At 37.2% G+C, this 18,632-nt stretch overlaps 1 protein-coding gene across 8 annotated transcripts in view; it reads right to left on the bottom strand.

Moving 5' to 3' along the window:
• ubr3 (ubiquitin protein ligase E3 component n-recognin 3) overlaps positions 1-18,632 on the bottom strand; it is a 119,157-nt gene that overhangs the window by 69,656 nt on the left and 30,869 nt on the right. For all 8 annotated transcript variants that reach the window (NM_001423758.1, XM_087266438.1, XM_087266439.1 and 5 more), the window contains exons 17-19: positions 15,495-15,580; positions 15,087-15,228; positions 13,550-13,646 (exon numbers count right to left, since the gene is read on the bottom strand). In NM_001423758.1, the coding sequence (NP_001410687.1) occupies positions 13,550-13,646; positions 15,087-15,228; positions 15,495-15,580 (325 nt within the window). The remainder of the gene's footprint in view (positions 1-13,549; positions 13,647-15,086; positions 15,229-15,494; positions 15,581-18,632) is intronic.

Genomic DNA, 18,632 nt, shown 5'->3' on the forward strand with positions numbered 1-18,632 from the left:
ACACCGTTTGTCGTAGACTCAAAAAAATTACATATTTGGAATCCTTGGGTCAGCCCGAACAAAAGTGGAGTGACCCAGATTTTCTCTACGGTGGACCGTTTTCCCGCTACATCGCGATTTGTCCGAAACCTACTTTTGCGAACTAGTCCTAGGTTTTTTGCCCAATCTGAACCAAACCAGCTCTGAAATGTTCTCTGGACACTGAATATCAATAATTATCAAAAAAAAGTTGACATTTTTATTCTCGCACGAAACAGTACACAACAATGTTCGATGCTAATTGAAGCTAATTGCTAATTTTAGCTATAACTTTTGAAAGGAATGAGATATCATCACCAAACTTGGTACACATATGTGTAAGCTTAATTTGATGTGACAGTGCAAAACCCGTGGACTTTGGCCTCATGGTGGCGCTATAAAGTTTAAATAACATAAAAAGTACTCTAACATTACAGCCATTAGTCAGATCAGCTTGAAATTTGGCATGCAGTGTCTTTGACCAAGTTGTCATAACATACTATAAGGACATTGGCATATCTCAAAAAACATGGCCGCCATTGGCCAATTAAAATTGAGCAGCCATTTAACAGGGTTAACGATGAGTGATCGGAACGAAACTCGCTGGGCATGTTCAACTCATGGTCCTAGAGATCTGTAAGAATTTTGAAAGAAATCGGCCACTAGGGGGCGATATTACATATTTTTAGTGCGTAATGGGTTGTGTATTACACAACCTTTTGCGCAACCACACAAAATACATATCATATGATAGACCTGCTCATACCGAATAGTTTGACACTCAAACCACAGCTGTCACTTACACCGTTCGTTAAATATTCCTCAATATAGGAAAAACCTACTTTTGCGAACTAGTCCCTGGTTTTTCACTCAATCGCGACGAAACCAGTGTTGTTGGAATCTCTGGACTGTGTAGATCAATAATTATCAAAAAAAAGTTGAACTTTTCACTTTGGCTAGCTGTAACAGGCTAATTTACAAAAGGGGCGTGTCCACACAAATCTACATGCCTGTAAACCAATAAGGAAAACTCACAACATCACAGAAATTGGTGAACACATGTGGCATATCAACGAGATAAAACTTGCAAAATTTTGTGACGATCAAACCATAGGTGGCGCTATAATAGCAAAAATAGTCTTTAAATAATGCTAAATCGCTTAAAAATAAAGTAAATTTGCTTCATTTACATACTATTTCACAAAAAACACTTAATCTACATATCATATGATAGGCCTGCTCATACCGAACAGTTTGACACTCAAACCACTGCTGTCACTTACACCGTTCGGTAAATATTCCTCAATATAGAAAAAACCTACTTTTGCGAACTAGTCCCTGGTTTTTCACTCAATCGCGACAAAACCAGTGTTGTTGGAATCTCTGGACTGTGTAGATCAATAATTATCAAAAAAAAGTTGAACTTTTCTCTTTGGCTAGCTGTAACAGGCTAATTTACAAAAGAGGCGTGTCCACACGAACCTACATGCCTGTAAACCAATAAGGAATACTCAAAACATCACAGAAATTGGTGAGCACATGTGACATATCAATGTGAAGAAACATGCAAAATTTTGTGAAGATCAAACTATAGGTGGCGCTACAATAGCAAAAATAGTCTTTAAATAATGCTAAATTGCTTAAAAATAAAGTAAATTTGCTTCATTTACACACTATTTCACAAAAAACACTTAATCTACATATCATATGATAGGTCTGCTCATACTGAACAGTTTGACACTAAAACCACTGCTGTCACTCACACCGTTCATTAAAAAACCATCAATATAAACAAAACCTACTTTTGCGAACTAGTCCCTGGTTTTTAACTCAATCGCAACGAAACCAGTGTTGTATGAACCTCTGGACTGAGTAGATCAATAATTATCAAAAAAAAGTTGAACTTTCCATTTTAGATAGCTGTAACAGGCTCATTTACAAAAGGGGCGTGTCTACACGAACCTACATGCCTGTAAACCAATAAGGAAAACCGAAAACATCACAGAAATAGGTGAGCAGATGTGGCATATCAATGTGAATAAACTTGCAAGATTTTGTGGAAATTGGGCAATAGGTGGCGCTATAATAGTGGAAATGGTTCTAAAATATGCTAAAATGGCTTAAAAATGCAGTAAATGTTCTTCATTTACACACTTTTCACTGAAATGATTTACAAGTTATTTTTTTTTTGTCCATCTTGGATGTTTAAAGGTCTCAAAAACACATATTTTCAATAGTCTATAATTTTAGCCACTATAACAGACTTTTAACTGTCACCTACCATTTCTAACCACTAGATGTCACAACAAGACCACTTATTTATTGTTCAAAACATTTGCATACCTTTGTTGCTTTACATTTTTTGAGTTTAAAGTCAGGGAAATTGCATTTAGGATCATTCTGAATCACATTTTGACCTGATGTAAACACTGTTATGTATTAAACATCTAATTTGGTCCCAGTTAACCTCTTCATAATAATTCTAATAGGTAAAACTGGTTCTATGATTAAACACCTTGTTTTAAAACATATGTAAAGAAAATCACAACTGTGGCTTCTAGATGGCAGTAACAGACCACTTATTGTTTATTTTACTGCTCTATAGCAAAGAATGTAATGTAATGTTATGTAATGCATTCTGAATCCCAAACTGACATGGCATGAACACAGTTAATGCATTTAAGATCAAATTTAGTCAAAGCTTGTCACACTTTTTACTCTGTAGATTTTTAATTATTTTAATAAAATACAAAATTTTAATTTTATATAGTTAGAACATGCTCAATTATAGAAGGGATATGTTTATGCACACCTAAATGGCTGTAATCACATAAATAAATTACACCGTGGCCACTAGATGGCAGTATGAGATCACTAATAGCTTATTCACTGCTCTTTTGTCATTTTTATTAAGAAGAGCTAAAATAGCCATAACTCATGAAGGAATTAAAATATCTTCACCAAACTTGTTACACATATGCAAGAGGTCAGTCTAAGGTCATAGCATAAAACTCGTAGATAATGGCCACATGATGGCGCTATACATTGTAAAATCACTGTATCTGAGTAACCATTTATCTGATTAACTTAAAATTTGACATGCCGTGTCTTTGTCTAAGGTGCCATGACTCGATCTCCACATTATATCATAGGGCTGCTTATACTGGTCACTTTGACATAAAAGCGGTCACTCGAAATTTTCCAATATGAAAAAACTGAAATTGCTTTTCTGGAGTGTTTTATCAAACATTTGTTAGCTCAATCTATAAACTCTAACACTCTAATCGTATATTTCATTGTTGAATAAACTACTTACAGGCGTCCTAACTGCTATATAACCATACCCTACTAAACTGCTTGACCCCCGTTAATTGCTGCTTGCAGCTATATTTATTATTATTATTATTATTATTCTGCCGAAGTCACTATTGCCCAGACCAAACCGTAAGGCCGAGAGAGCTGAAACTTGGCCAGATCGTAGTACCCCGGTACACTACGTTCTGGCCAAAGATCAGCCAAATCAGACCATAGGTGGCGCTATGGCGCCAAAAACCCACTTTTTGGACATTTTTGGCCGCTATACGTTCACCGTTTCTCGTAGACTCAAAAACTTTACATTTTTTGAATCCCTGGGTTAACCCGAACAAAAGTGTATTGCAGAAATTTTTGCTCTACGACGCTCCGTTTTCCCGCTACATTGCAATTTATCCGAAACCTACTTTTGCGAACTAGTCCTAGGTTTTTCACTTAATCTAAACCAAACCAGCTCTCAAATGTTCTCTAGACACTGAATATCAATAATTATCAAAAAAAAGTTGAAATTTTTATTCTCACTCGAAACAGTACACAACAATGTTCGATGCTAATTGAAGCTAAATGCTAAATGGAGCTATAACTTTTGATCGAAATGAGATATCATCACCAAACTTGGTACAAACATGTATAAGCTCAATTTGATGTGACAGTGCGAAAACAGCGGACTTTGGCCACATGGTGGCGCTATAAAGCTTAAAAACCATAAAATGACCCTAACCTTACAACCGTTAGTCCGATCAGCTTGAAATTTGTCATGCAGTGTCTTTGACCAGTTTGCCATAACATATTATAAGGACAAAGGCACATCTCCAAAAACATGGCCGCCATTAGCCAATTAAAATTGTGCAGCCATTTAGCAAGGTTAACGATCAGCGATCGGAACGAAACTCCCTGGGCATGTTCGACTCATGGTCCTAGAGGTCTGTAAGAATTTTGAAAGAAATCGGCCACTAGGGGGCGATTTTACGCAGTTTTAAGGTGTATTGGGTTGTGTATCACACAACCTTTTGCAAAACCACACAAAATACATATCATATGATAGGCCTGCTCCTACCGAACAGTTTGACACTAAAACCACTGCTGTCACTTGCACCGTTTGTTAAATATTCATCAACATATGATAAATCTACTTTTGCGAACTAGTCCCTGGTTTTTCACTCAATTGCAACGAAACCAGTGTTGTTAGAATCTCTGGACTGTGTAGATAAATAATTATCAAAAAAAAGTTGAACTTTTCACTTTGACTAGCTGTAACAGGCTAATTTACAAAAGGGGCGTGTCCACACAAACCTACATGCCTGTAAACCAATAAGGAAAGCCCAAAACATCACAGAAATTGGTGAGCACATGTGGCATATCAACGAGATGAAACTTGCAAAATTTTGTGAAGATTAAGCCATAGGTGGCGCTATAATAGCAAAAATAGTCTTAAAAACATGCCAAATGGCTTAAAAATAAAGTAAATGTGCTTCATTTAAACACTATTTCACAAATACACTTATTCTACATATCATATGATAGGTCTGCTCATACTGAACAGTTTGACACTATAACAATTGCTGTCACTCACACCGATCTTTAAAAAACCATCAATATAAACAAAACCTACTTTTGCGAACTAGTCCCTGGTTTTTCACTCAATCGCGACGAAACCAGTGTTGTTGGAATCTCTGGACTGTGTAGATCAATAATTATCGAAAAAAAGTTGAACTTTTCACTTTGGCTAGCTGTAACAGGCTAATTTACAAAAGGGGCTTGTCCACACGAACCTACATGCCTGTAAACCAATAAGGAAAGCTCAAAACATCACAGAAATTGGAGAACACATGTGGCATATCAACGAGATAAAACTTGCAAAATTTTGTGAAGATCAAACCATAGGTGGCGCTATAATAGAAAAAATACTCTTTAAATAATGCTAAATCACTTAAAAATAAAGTAAATTTGCTTCATTTACATACTATTTCACAAAAAACGCTAAATCTACATATCATATGATAGGTCTGCTCATACTGAACAGTTTGAGACTAAAACCACTGCTGTTACTCAAACTGTTCATTAAAAAACCATCAATATAAACAAAACCTACTTTTGCGAACTAGTCCCTGGTTTTTAACTCAATCGCAACGAAACCAGTGTTGTATGAACCTCTGGACTAAGTAGATCAATAATTATCAAAAAAAAGTTGAACTTTCCATTTTAGATAGCTGTAACAGGCTCATTAACAAAAGGGGCGTGTCTACACGAACCTACATGCCTGTAAACTAATAAGGAAAACCGAAAACATCACAGAAATTGGTGAGCAGATGTGGCATATCAATGTGAATAAACATGCAAAATCTTGTGGAGATTGGGCAATAGGTGGCGCTATAATAGTGGAAATGGTTCTAAAAACATGCTAAAATGGCTTAAAAATGAAGTAAATGTGCTTCATTTACACACTTATCACTGAAATGATTTATAAGGTTTTTTTTGTCCATCTTGGATGTTTAAAGGTCTCAAAAACACATATTTTCAATATTCTATCATTTTAGCCACTATAACACAGACATTTAACTGTCACCTACCATTTCTAACCACTAGATGTCACAACAAGACCACTTATTTATTGTTCAAAACATTTGCATTCCTTTGTTGTTTTACATTTTTTGAGTTTAAAGTCAGGGAAATTGCATTTAGGATCATTCTGAATCACATTTTGACCTGATGTAAACACTGTTATGCATTAAACATCTAATTTGGTCCCAGTTAACCTCTCCATAATAATTCTAATAGGTAAAACTGGTTCTATGATTAAACACCTTGTTTTAAAACATATGTAAAGAAAATCACAACTGTGGCTTCTAGATGGCAGTAACAGACCACCTATTGTTTATTTTACTGCTCTATAGCAAAGAATGTGATGTAATGTTATGTAATGCATTCTGAATCCCAAACTGACATGGCATGAACACAGTTAATGCATTTAAGATCAAATTTAGTTAAAGCTTTTCACACTTTTTACTCTGTAGATTTTTAATTATTTTAATAAAATACAAATTTTTCATTTAATATAGTTAGAACATGCTCAATTATAGAAGGGATATGTTTATGCACACCTAAATGGCTGTAATCACATAAATAAATTACACTGTGGCCACTAGATGGCAGTAGGAGATCACTAATAGCTTATTCACTGCTCTTTTGTCATTTTTATTAAGAAGAGCTAAAATAGCCATAACTCATGAATGAATTAAAATATCTTCACCAAACTTGTTACACATATGCAAGAGGTCAGTCTAAGGTCATAGCATAAAACTCGTAGACATTGGCCACATGGTGGCGCTATACATTGTAAAATCACTGTATCTGAGTAACCATTTATCTGATTAACTTAAAATTTGACATGTTGTGTCTTTGTCTAAGGTGCCATGACTCGATCTACACATTATATCATAGGGCTGCTTATAATGGTCACTTTGACATAAAAGCGGTCACTCGAAATGATCATAAGAAATTTGTCTATATGTAAAAACTGAAGTTGCATTTCTGGAGTGTTTAATCAAACATTTGTTAGCTCAATCTATAAACTCTAACACTCTAATCGTATATTTTATTGTCGAATGAACTACTTACAGGCGTCCTAACTGCTATATGACCTTACCCTGCTAAACTGCTTGACCCCCGTTAATTGCTGCTTGCAGCTATATTTTTATTTTTGCATTTTTAAAATCTATTATAAAGTGGGCCTCGGAACAGAGAAAACGCACTGCGTTTAATTACATGCTCATTGTCTTTAAAATGTCAACATTTATTTTATCTAGTAGTATTTTCAATGGATTTTCAGGGATCAGCAGCTGCTCCTGACGGCATCTGTGTTTAAATGACTTTATCTTCTTTTACGTTTGATCAACTAAATTAACGTTGAAGTCTATTTAACTGATTTTTTTTTAGATTAAATGACATTATCGACTGATAATCACATAAACCTGTCACCGAAAGTTTTAACGATGGATGAAAAACACATGCTGTGGATATAGCAAAGAGATTTGAAGTGGGACTGCGCAGTCCAAGTGGTGTGACGTCAAAGTACCAAACTTTTCATTCATTCATTCATTCATTCATTCATTTTCTTGTCGGCTAAGTCCCTTTATTAATCCAGGGGTCGCCACAGCGGAATGAACCGCCAACTTATCCAGCAAGTTTTTACGCAGTGGATGCCCTTCCAGCCGCAACCCATCTCTGGGAAAGTCACCAAACATATAACATAATAATATTTAATAACTGATGTTATACACTAGTAGATCTGCAATGCTGTGAATCTTACATCTTCTAGGCGTGCATTTCAAGTGATCTGATCAAGTGACGTCAAAACACTTCAATAAAAACAACCAGATTTTTTTCCTCCATTAAAAGGTTGAAATTCTTGCCTTAACCAACACCACCACTTTTAGATCTTCCAGAAATAATAATAATCCAAAAAAAAATTCAATTCAGTATATGTAAAGGAGTGCAACTTCCCCATCCATTCATTAATATATCTAGTATTTTTAATAAAAAAATAAATAAAAACAAGCAAACGTAAGATGTAAATTAAAAATAATCAAGCAACCTCCACTAGACTACTTGCAAGTTTATTTTTGTGTGTGTGTGTGTTTATCATCAAACTTTTAGTAATATGGTTGTCAGATTTATTTTCTTTCATTTTCTGAATATATAGTTATTTTCCTATACAGTTTTATTTATTTATTTTCAGTGTTAGCTAAATGTTAAGTATAGATGAGAAATTGTATTAACTTAAAATACAAATGAGTACATTTAATGCACTGCTGATCTTACAATCCAACAGGAATGCCGCTGACACAACGCAAATATAACTGCAGAAAACAAAGTGTGCTTGAGAGAAATACTCTAGCTGTGACAGACTTGAACGCAGCTGGCCTGCTTTAAAGACATCATTGACTCCATTAGCATTGAAAGGAACAGGGAATATAAAATACTTTGTCCTCCTGACAGGCAATCCATCATCCGGCAGCCGACACAAGCACAACCAAAACATATTCACTAACTGACACAGCCAATGTCACATACTGTGTGTTCCACTGAAAACCACTAACACGTCATCTCTCATTCAGGCGCTCGCTGATTTTGAGGATTTTGCTGCAAGCTAATATCATTTAACAGACCACTACTTTAAATAATATCATTTAGGGCAGGGGTTCCCAAACTTTTCAGCACGCGACCCCTAAAATAACAATGCCAGTGACTCGCGACCCCCAATATCCTCTGAGGTGGTTATAAATACAGAAAACTTGCATGCAATGGCGCACACACACACACACCAATAGACCAAAGTCTATTCTTCGTTTAATTTTTTAAATGTATTTCAGTGCTTTAAATGGGCCAGAAAGTTTAACCTGGTATTATAAAATCAATCTGCTGCATCTGACGCTATTGCTGTCTTTAATAATGTATTTACCCCAGGGGTCGCAATCCAATAGTACAAGTATATAAGCTACTATAGTAACTATAAACGGCTGTTTTTTTCTCTTCAGTTGGTTATGGATAAAATATGGTAATTCTTATGGTCTAATAATAATGATAAGTAGATTTTTGGAAATCACCAGGCGACCCCCCTCAGGGCTCGAAATGAACCTTTTTGCTTGGTAGCATCGGTGCTCCTAACTTTAAAAATGTAGGCGCATCAGCCAAAATTTAGTCGCACCCACCAATTATGAGCACCGTTACTACAAGTTTTATACAAACAGATTTATTGTATTTGAAATCAACACCAATAAAACTAACAAGCAAAAAATAATAATAATATAAATATGCGTGCGTGCGTGAGGAAAATATCTCAACGAAATCCCGTGATCACAAGAAAATAGATTTTTATAACATAACTGAGTGACCAAAGCATACACGGAGCACTCACCGGCCCTGCACACACTGCTTGAATGAATCTGTTAACGGTATAACTCTGCTGTTCTCACAAGTGCTGTCTGATATTGCACTGATTCTTTTGACATATACTGTACCTTATTATATGCATACTTCATGTTAATAGCCATACCGGCCTTTTCATGAGTAGCGATATTAATTAACTCAGTGTAAGCCCGTTTGCGATGGTGTACGTGATGTTAAATTTGACATACAGCTGCTTTCGTGCTAGATGTGGCAAACAGTTACCTGAAAACTCTATCCCACTGACTTTTTATAGCAGACTTGAAGCCAACAGAAGTCTTCTACTCTTGGAAAAGTGTAGATGGTGGATTAACATTCAGCACATAATCACCATTAAGATGTGTCATTATTTGTAACTAGATGGTTTCTAAAACTAAATCTGTCCGCGTTATCTTCAATCTCATCTTTAGCGCTTTAGTTTTCCGCGGTAGTAGCTCTCTGTCATCCGAAGCCAGAAGGCGCTGACTGAGTGATTGACAGCTGATATTAACCAATCATTCGCGTTCAGTGTTAGAGCAGTGGGCCAATAAGAAGAGCGCAAAGCCGGGGCAAGCATTACGGACTTGGCTTTGTTTACTGCAGCAAGATGACATGACAACTGTTTTAAACCATTCCTGAGCGCTGCGTTTCCCATTCCAAGTGCAGACAAAGAGCTTAGAGATGCATTCCGCGTGAATGTCTCCCGAATCCGCGCATGTGGTGAACATTTTGCAGTAAAACTGGTCGCACACAACAATTTTAAGCACTCGCAGAAATGCTCCCAAATATATTTTAAGGTCGCATAGATAAAATTTCGGTCGCATATGCGACCAAAATGATCGCAATTTCGAGCCCTGGCCCCTTCATTGTTCCGCGACCCCTCGAGGGGTCCCAACCCCCACTTTGAGAACCACTGATCTAGGGGACAGAATATGTCATCAAGTCAATGTGACATCAAAAACTACATTCCTTTGTTGCTGGCATCACTTACATAGTAAATAATGCAGACAATCCAAACAACTCCTTCATGTTGTCTCAACACAAATCGATTAAGTTAACTCAATAAAACTAGGGTCACCGTGCAGACAGATGCCCTTTCCATGACGCAAATCTGCATCTATTGTGAAGTGAATTTCGCATGCCAATGAAGCAATTTTGACCATATGGACGTAATATCCGTGACGTCACCCATAGGTTTCTGAACACTGAAAAAGAAGCCACAAGTAGGCTCGGCCAACTGTCGCCATTTTGTTCGCGCGTCATCGCACCCTCGACGGGATTCCAAACAAGGGCAAAGACGCAGAGAGTGAGAGGAGCTACAGACACCTGCTGGCATTTAGCTTGGACCTGGTTCAGACACACTTTACTTTGGGAGAACGCTTAATACTTTATCACCTGTGACTCGTTTGTATTCTGACCACTTGTGCTTGGTTGTACACTATATCAATAAAGTGTTCAGACTTTTAAAAACCCTGCTGTACACCTTGAGCCACTAAGCATTGCTCTTATGACGTTTTTCAACAGGAGGAAAAAGCGAATTACTTCCAAAGACTTCAGATATAGTCTGTGTTAGTTAATGTAAGACTATTGATGAAATCCAGCATAACACTTCAAATGACGGTTCTAGAGCCTACAGCTGATCAATCAGTCAGATTCTGGAGTGCATTACAGCTCTAAATATAAACGATAAATGATCTAAAATAAAACAAATACATTTATAGAGATGGTATATAAGTATATACCTTTACTCACATGGGAAACGGAGGCCACATGAATGGTTTGTGAGCACAATTAAGTGCACACAGCATGCCATATCATCTGATAATTGTAGGAAACAAGTCCAAAAGGCAACTGACTATGTAAAGCCACACAAAACAAAACAGAAATAGGATAAATATATTGAGTTCAGTGGCTAAACTGCTGGAGTCAGCTGAGGTGAAGTGACGGCGACCAGCGAGACCTAGCTGTCACTCAAGTGGCCACGCCTTTAATTATGCAAACTTAATATTACCTAATATAAAGGAAACGCATGAGTTATAAAAAAAATCACCCCCTCACAGTTGTCATGAAGGGTAATATCAGTTATATGAACCAAAATCATTCTTTGTACCTGGCTGTAAACACCTTTTTTCTGCTGTGAAGTTGGCCATTCTAACAGTGGGCTCAATTGAAACTTGCTCTATAATGGAGCCAGGACTAGCGGAATTTCGATGAATTGCAGTTTCAGTTACTTCCGGCTTCCGGAGGTTGCCGTTTGATTTTGACGCACGAATGAAGCAAGTAAACTCAAAATGTTCATGCGTCTATTTACGCACAAATATCACAAAGTCGCATCTGGTGTGAACACCCCATTAAGGAGCTGTGTAAAAAAAGGCAGAGGTGGCAGATTTGTACAGGATTAAAATCACAAATGTATGTCTGAGGACAGAAACTTCTCTGAAGTCACCTGGTAAAACTAGACCAGTCTGTAAAATGTTTTGAATTATTAAACATGCGTCAGATACAACACATTTCAAGTCAACAAAGATAAATATGCATCTAGCGATTTAAAGATCGGAAACATCTGTTTAACAGAGATGCATTTATGTGGCCAAATGTAAATAGATCCATTGTTATAAATACGATAGCGATTCAATCAGAGAAAAATTGGTTCCTGATGTTTTTCACTGCTGCAAAAAAGAAAATCCTCAAGTGGCTGATAAATACAAGGAAACGAGTTAACAGACTATCTTTTCCTGGTAAAGGTTGCAGCTTGACTGTGAATCTGTATTTGGAGGTGTGATGTACTGATACTCATGACATGACTATAATTGGTTATAAAAAAAATTCAGGTTTACATTCCTTCCGAAATGCTTTTTTCAGAACAGGAAAAGGAGTGACCCTGAACATAATTCCCTCTATCACACAGCGACCCTCAAACCCAAGGTCTACGGTGTGGAATATCTAGCAATTTCATTCGCTTTCTCTCAGTCTGGTTTCAGGATGATCAATGGCCACTTCCCAGAGAAATCCCACCTCAGAATCAAGATTTTTTCCCCCAGCAACTTTACTTTATTAACCAATGGGGTACATGCACACAGACTTTCAATTGTCAGCCAGCCAGCCAGCCAGCCCCAGGACTTCTAGTAGACTGTCTTACATTTACAAAATTGCCATGTTTAAGATCAGCCAGCAGCTAGCTCTCTGCGACTCTCACGTGGTCGCCCACTGAAGCCAAGCAGGGCTGCGCCAGGTCAGTACCTGGATGGGAGACCACATGGGAAAGCAATAGTTGCTCCTGGAAGGGGTGTTAGTGAGGCCAGCAGGGGTGCCCAACTGGCGGTCTTTGTGGGTCCTAATACCTCAGTATAGTAACGAGGACTCTATACTGCTTTGTAGGTGCCGTCTTTCGGATGAGACATTAATCTGAGGTTCTGAGGTCATTAAAAATCTCAGGATGTCCTTCGATAAAGAGTAGAGGTTTCACCCCGGCATCCTGACCAAATTTGTCATGATGATCATTGCGATTGTCCTGTGATGGGTTCACAACTAAAGCAAAAACACCCCAGCAACCTAAAGTTTCCTAGCTTTCCATAGGAAAATACGTTCTGCGTTACATTTAAATTGTTCAACTCATCCATCAACTACATGGAAATGAAAATTCTTCGATACAATAGCTTTTAAGACTGCCTGACATCAAGCATCAGTCATTGTATGTCCAACAAACTGCCCGTCAGCTACACTTGAGTTTTGCATTCCTTCACGTTATCAATTACCATTAATCTTAAAATCAAATTTTGACATTGTCACACAGAATCATCCAAAGGTAATTTTTTATAATGCATTTAAGCAATCTTAAGTATTTTGCCCAATGAATCCAAAATTTTTTGTTCGTAATTTTCACATTTTAAAAAATTAATTCGACCTCTCGTTGAGTCAATCGTATTGACAAACTGCCTGCGAATCTTTCGTCCATCATAAAAATTCAAATCAGATACGATTTTTTCAAATTTTCGCATCCGAAAAAGCCTTGAAGCTGTTTTGTTAGTTCACAGATGTTTTGGTAGTTCCGAGCCACTGTACGAACAAAAGGAAAAATACAGAACGCAGTCACCAGCACAGATCACTTCATGATAAGCACAGTGCATACATGAATATAAAGACAGAATATGGCGAATACATTTCAGACTTCAGTGTACATAAAGCTTTAGACTTCAAGCAATCCTTTGTGAAAATTGGTGTGAAACAGTAGATGTTCAGTGTTATACAGTGAATTTGAGATTATGTGGATGTCTGGAGGATTTTAGAGACTTACAATGCTGAGTATCGATCCATGGCCGACTGCACGTCTCTGCGGTAAACGGTGCGTAGAATCACCATTATAGGGTCAAACTCTTTTTCCCAAACCTCCGCTTGAAAACACAAACACACACAAAAAAAATAAATACATGCTGGCTGTGAATTTTGAAAAAAAAAATAATAATAATATATATATATATATATATATATATATATATATATATATATATATATATATATATATATATAAATAAATATATATAAAAAAAAATATATATATAATATATATATATATATATATATATATATATATATATATATATACATACATACATACATACACATACATACATATTAGCCTCCCTTTAAATTTATTTATTTATTTTTTTTATATTTCTCAAATAATGTTTAACAGTGGAAGGAATTTTTCACAGTATGTTCGATAATATTTTTTCTTCTGGAGAAAGTCCTATTTGTTTTATTTTGGCAAGAATAAAAGCAGTTTTTAATTTTTTAAACATCCTTTTAGGACAATGATATTAGCCCCTTTAAGCTAAAATCTTTTTTTAATAATTCTGACCTCAACTGTATGTTTTTTACATTCAGAAAACACCCTCAGTCTGCCACCATGTGGAGAGAGCTGAGCACTACACTTAAAGGCATAGTTCACTCAAAAATGTCAAGTCATTTACTCATCCACTTGTACCAAAACACTCAGAGTATCTTACTTTTGTTGGGCACAATATCCTGAGGATTGTTGAAAACCAAAACTTTTCCTCGTTTTTTTTTTTTTTTTTTGTCCAAACGAAAAAAAAACTCAGGATTTGTGCACTGAAAAAAGTGTTGCATGCAGAACTGTTGCAAACAATTTATTTGTGTTGAATTTAAAAATACAAACTAAGTTTAATAATGTTCAACTTAATTTGTTTGTTTGAATTCAGCCCAAATAAATTGTTTATAACCACTTAACAAAAAAATTTAGTAAATCCAAGGAATCATCTTTAAATAATTTTTTTCAGTGTAGTGAATTTTCATTTTTGGACAAACTATCCCTTAAATGACGACATGGTAATAATTTAATGGTGTAAAAATTTACTTTATTTGGATTTTTTTTCTAAATATAACAGTGCATTTAAACGAATGAAAGCAAAAAAAATAGAAAGCGAAAAAACACAAGAGAACCATACAGAACACACACACAACAAAACCACTTGAAAACTATACTTGACTACTCTGTCAAAACTACTATATACACACACATAACTGCTTAATTCATTGATTCTATGGATCGATCTAATATCTGAAATACCAGAATATTTTAAATCAAGTTATGTTTTAAACCACAAAACACACTCCACGACAATCAGAAGACTACGACATTCAATAAGACTTGGACTGAAGTAGGTTTCATTATTTAACGTAATAAATAGCAAAAGCTCATGTATTACTAGAAAGCAGATGCATAGAGAACAATATGTCCTAAAGCACAGCAATCCTGGAGTGACACTGCCATCTGGAGGTCATTATAGATACACACAGCATATGGGAAATACCTTTAGGTGTGTACATGCCCTGCTGCATGGATCCTCCAGGCTCAAACACAGGGGCTTTAAAATCCGCTACACCAGACAGCATCTCCTCAAAACTACAGCTGCCCGGCACCACACCGCTCTTAGGGTTCGGGTTCTCAGGGATCTAACACCATCGTCAAGGAATATCAGCAAACACTGATGGAGTTGAATCACATGTTTAATTGTTCAATTCTTATGAGCTTGCTGAAATTAGGCAAAATGACAAAAATGCTGGTAATCACCCATTTAACCAAACATAGGCAGGAAAAAACAACTGGATTCTCATGAAACAGAGTAAAACAAAACATGACAGGAATTTCCAATATTTGTGAAAACACCAAAACTGAGTACTTCCTGTCTGCGCTTCCCGTTTTAATTGTGAAAGGATACAAGATCCAGCAGAGAGCTGTGGGTACGATCATTCATACACAACTGTGACACCATCTCGGCTCTCAAAATCTCATCGTCAGACATTCCTGCTTAGAAACACAGAGGGGGAAAAACACACACAATGAGCTAGTTTCTCAAACTTCCTGTTAAAACTAGAATAGAGCTGCACGATTCTGGCTAAAATGAGAATCGCGATTTTTTTGCTTAAAATAAAGATCACGATTTTCTCACGATTCTGTAGATGTAAAATAAAGGTATGGTAAAAACAAACATATGGCACAACATCGATAATAATAATATGTGTAGGTCTACTGGCTTCTATAAATAATTCTATTCTACTTATAATAATTCTGATGCTGAATTATTATGTTTGAGATATACGCTTGCAATCTGTCATATTAGACAATTCTATTCACTGGTAAAATCAGACATTTGCCATTATCAGATTATATTCAACAATATATAGGCTAGAGTAGTTATACTGACATTGTAAACATTTAATTTCATGCACAACTGTGTGTTCGCTATGAAAGAAAAAACATATCAAATGCTTGCCGTAATCATAACTCTAATATGCGATATGATCATTTAAATGAAGTGCACACTTTCGGTTTCATTCTGACTGCTAAGTGCTTGTTCATACTTCGCGCGCGGCTCCCAAACGATCACTCTGTGCCACAAACTGAATATTATTTACATCTGTACTACCTGTTACTCGCAACATATGCAGGTTCTGTTCACAAAAGTGTACGCGCGCCGCCCTCTCTGTGATAACAGCTCACGGTCAGCAGCACACGTCACGTGTGATTTCCCGATAGCGAAATCATCATTGTTAGACAAAATGACATTTTAAGGTGAATTATACCTTGTAAATACATTATGTGATTCATTCAACATCATTTGGAGGTGTCAATGTCACTGAGCAACGTGTGTGAAACAATGAAAAGACTCGTGCAGCCGCCTTTTCTTCTCTCCTGAACTTGAAAATATGATTGGCAGAATCGTAGAAATGCTGAATTAAGATTGTCTAGGGGGTCGGATCGAGATCGCGATCTTTTAACGATTGATTGTGCAGCTCTAAACTAGATGTCCCGGAAAACAACCCAAAAACCCTATAAACCTGTTAGACCATGAGCCGGGGTGCAGAGTGCATTTTCCATCCTTAAAATAGCAAAAGTGGATTCGGACAGGCCCTTAATGCTTTTGCGTCCTGCGCTTTAGACTTTGCGCCTAGATCGTTAAAATAGAGCGTATAGTCTTTGTTTTCAAAATGTTTACAATTTGTTTTTTTATTGATGCTAAATGAAAGTAGTTTCAGTTTAAATAATCAACTTGAATTTGTCTTGACTTAAAGTAAACAAGAGATACTTCGGCAGCGTTGTAACAACTTTACAAGATTTAATAAAAATAATTTAATAATCTCTCTCTATAAACAAGTCTTATTGATGTGCAGCATATTTTTAAATTGTAACTTTATCAGGTAGCGGTTCAGTACTTTGCATTGGCCGATACGCAGAGCTCAGGTATTGGAAAAGGAAATCGGAAAATCCATAGTATTAATATGAAGGCTCACAAAATCACTCTGGACGAATCGTACCCAGCACACTTTCTGTTCGAACTGTTACCGTCTGGTCAGCGCTTTAGAGCACCAAGCACAAAAACAGCCATACCAGTGTCATAGCGGCCGGGGGGGGTGAATCACAAACTGAGGAGACAGGGAAAGTCGGTGGAGCGACGACGCGAGGAAGCGATCATAAATTGAGGAGTGGGAAAGGGGGGCAGGGTAGAGTGACAACACGGGGAAGCCTTCACAAACTGAGAAGCGATCACAAACTAAGGAGCGGGAAAGGGGGAAGGGGTGGAGCGACGACGCGGAGTAGTGTTCACAAACAAGCGGCGAGAGCGTCAAAGTAGCCGGAAGTCATTCAATATCAATGAGAACCAGTGGCGAGGAGTAGCACGGCGCGTCTCCTCCGGTGAGGGCATCGAGGAGGACTTAAAATCATTAAACTTTATGGTATGAGCAATGACGCGGTTCGGCGGCAAGCAATCAGAATGAAGTAGTCCACCGTTTGAGAGGAGTTCAGAGAACACAGACCTGGGAACTTTGGTTCCGACCACAGTTGTTCCCAGGGGTTTGATTATTGCGGTTGCCGGATTTTCAATTATTAAAAATCGCGACGACGCGGCGCCCCTAATCACGCGGGGCCCCAACGCGGAGCGTGCCCTGCGGGCCCATCCGCTACGCCACTGAGCCAGACACAGGAAAAGTTTCTTTCCCCAAGCCATCTACCTCATGAACAGGTAAATATCCCCCAACTGTGCAATAAACATGTGCAATACTTTCTCATACGCACTTTTACACAGCACCTTATTTCAATATACAATGCAATACTTTCTACTAGGGGTGTAACGATTTATTGCGATGCAAAAATGTCACAATATGCATCGTGGCGTTATGACGATTTGATTACGATATGACGTCCGTTTTCACGTGAGCTACGTTCCACCTGCTGTCGCACGTGAGTTCAGATTGCAGCAGCAGTAATGTTAGCAGACCAAGATGAGTGGAGTTGAAATAGAGGATGGCCCATCCTCTCAAAATCAGACGTCTGGCAACATTTCGGTTGTATATTCATTGCTTTAGACTCGTCCGCTTTTTGACACGCATACTGGGTCAAACATCCGAAGTTATAAAGTCTTCACAGTGATTTACATACTTTGCACAGCGACAGGGATACCTCCTAATGGTGTTGAACGAGTCACATACTGTATTTATAAGGTACAATTCACCCTAAAATATCATTCTGTCTTCATATAATGTTCCCGCCGCAAAATCACACATGACGTGAGCTGACCGTGAGCTGTTACTACAGAGGGCGGACTATGATTGACGCACGTATGGCAAGCCGTTTTAGCATTTAAACCTTTGTTCAGACTATCCATAAATATATTTAGAGATATCTCTAATTATATTTTGACTAGTCATAATTATAATTCGACTAGTCAGAATGACAATTAGAGATATCTGCAATTACAATTGTACTAGTACGAAATCAGATTGGAGATGTCTGCAAATATATTATGACTAGTCATATTCCTCCATTGACTTCCATTGAAAAATATTTGCAGATATCT

The sequence above is a fragment of the Danio rerio genome, chromosome 9 (genome assembly GCF_052040795.2).
Source record: "Danio rerio strain M-AB ecotype USA chromosome 9, GRCz13ab, whole genome shotgun sequence".
In the NCBI taxonomy this organism is placed as follows: domain Eukaryota; kingdom Metazoa; phylum Chordata; class Actinopteri; order Cypriniformes; family Danionidae; genus Danio; species Danio rerio.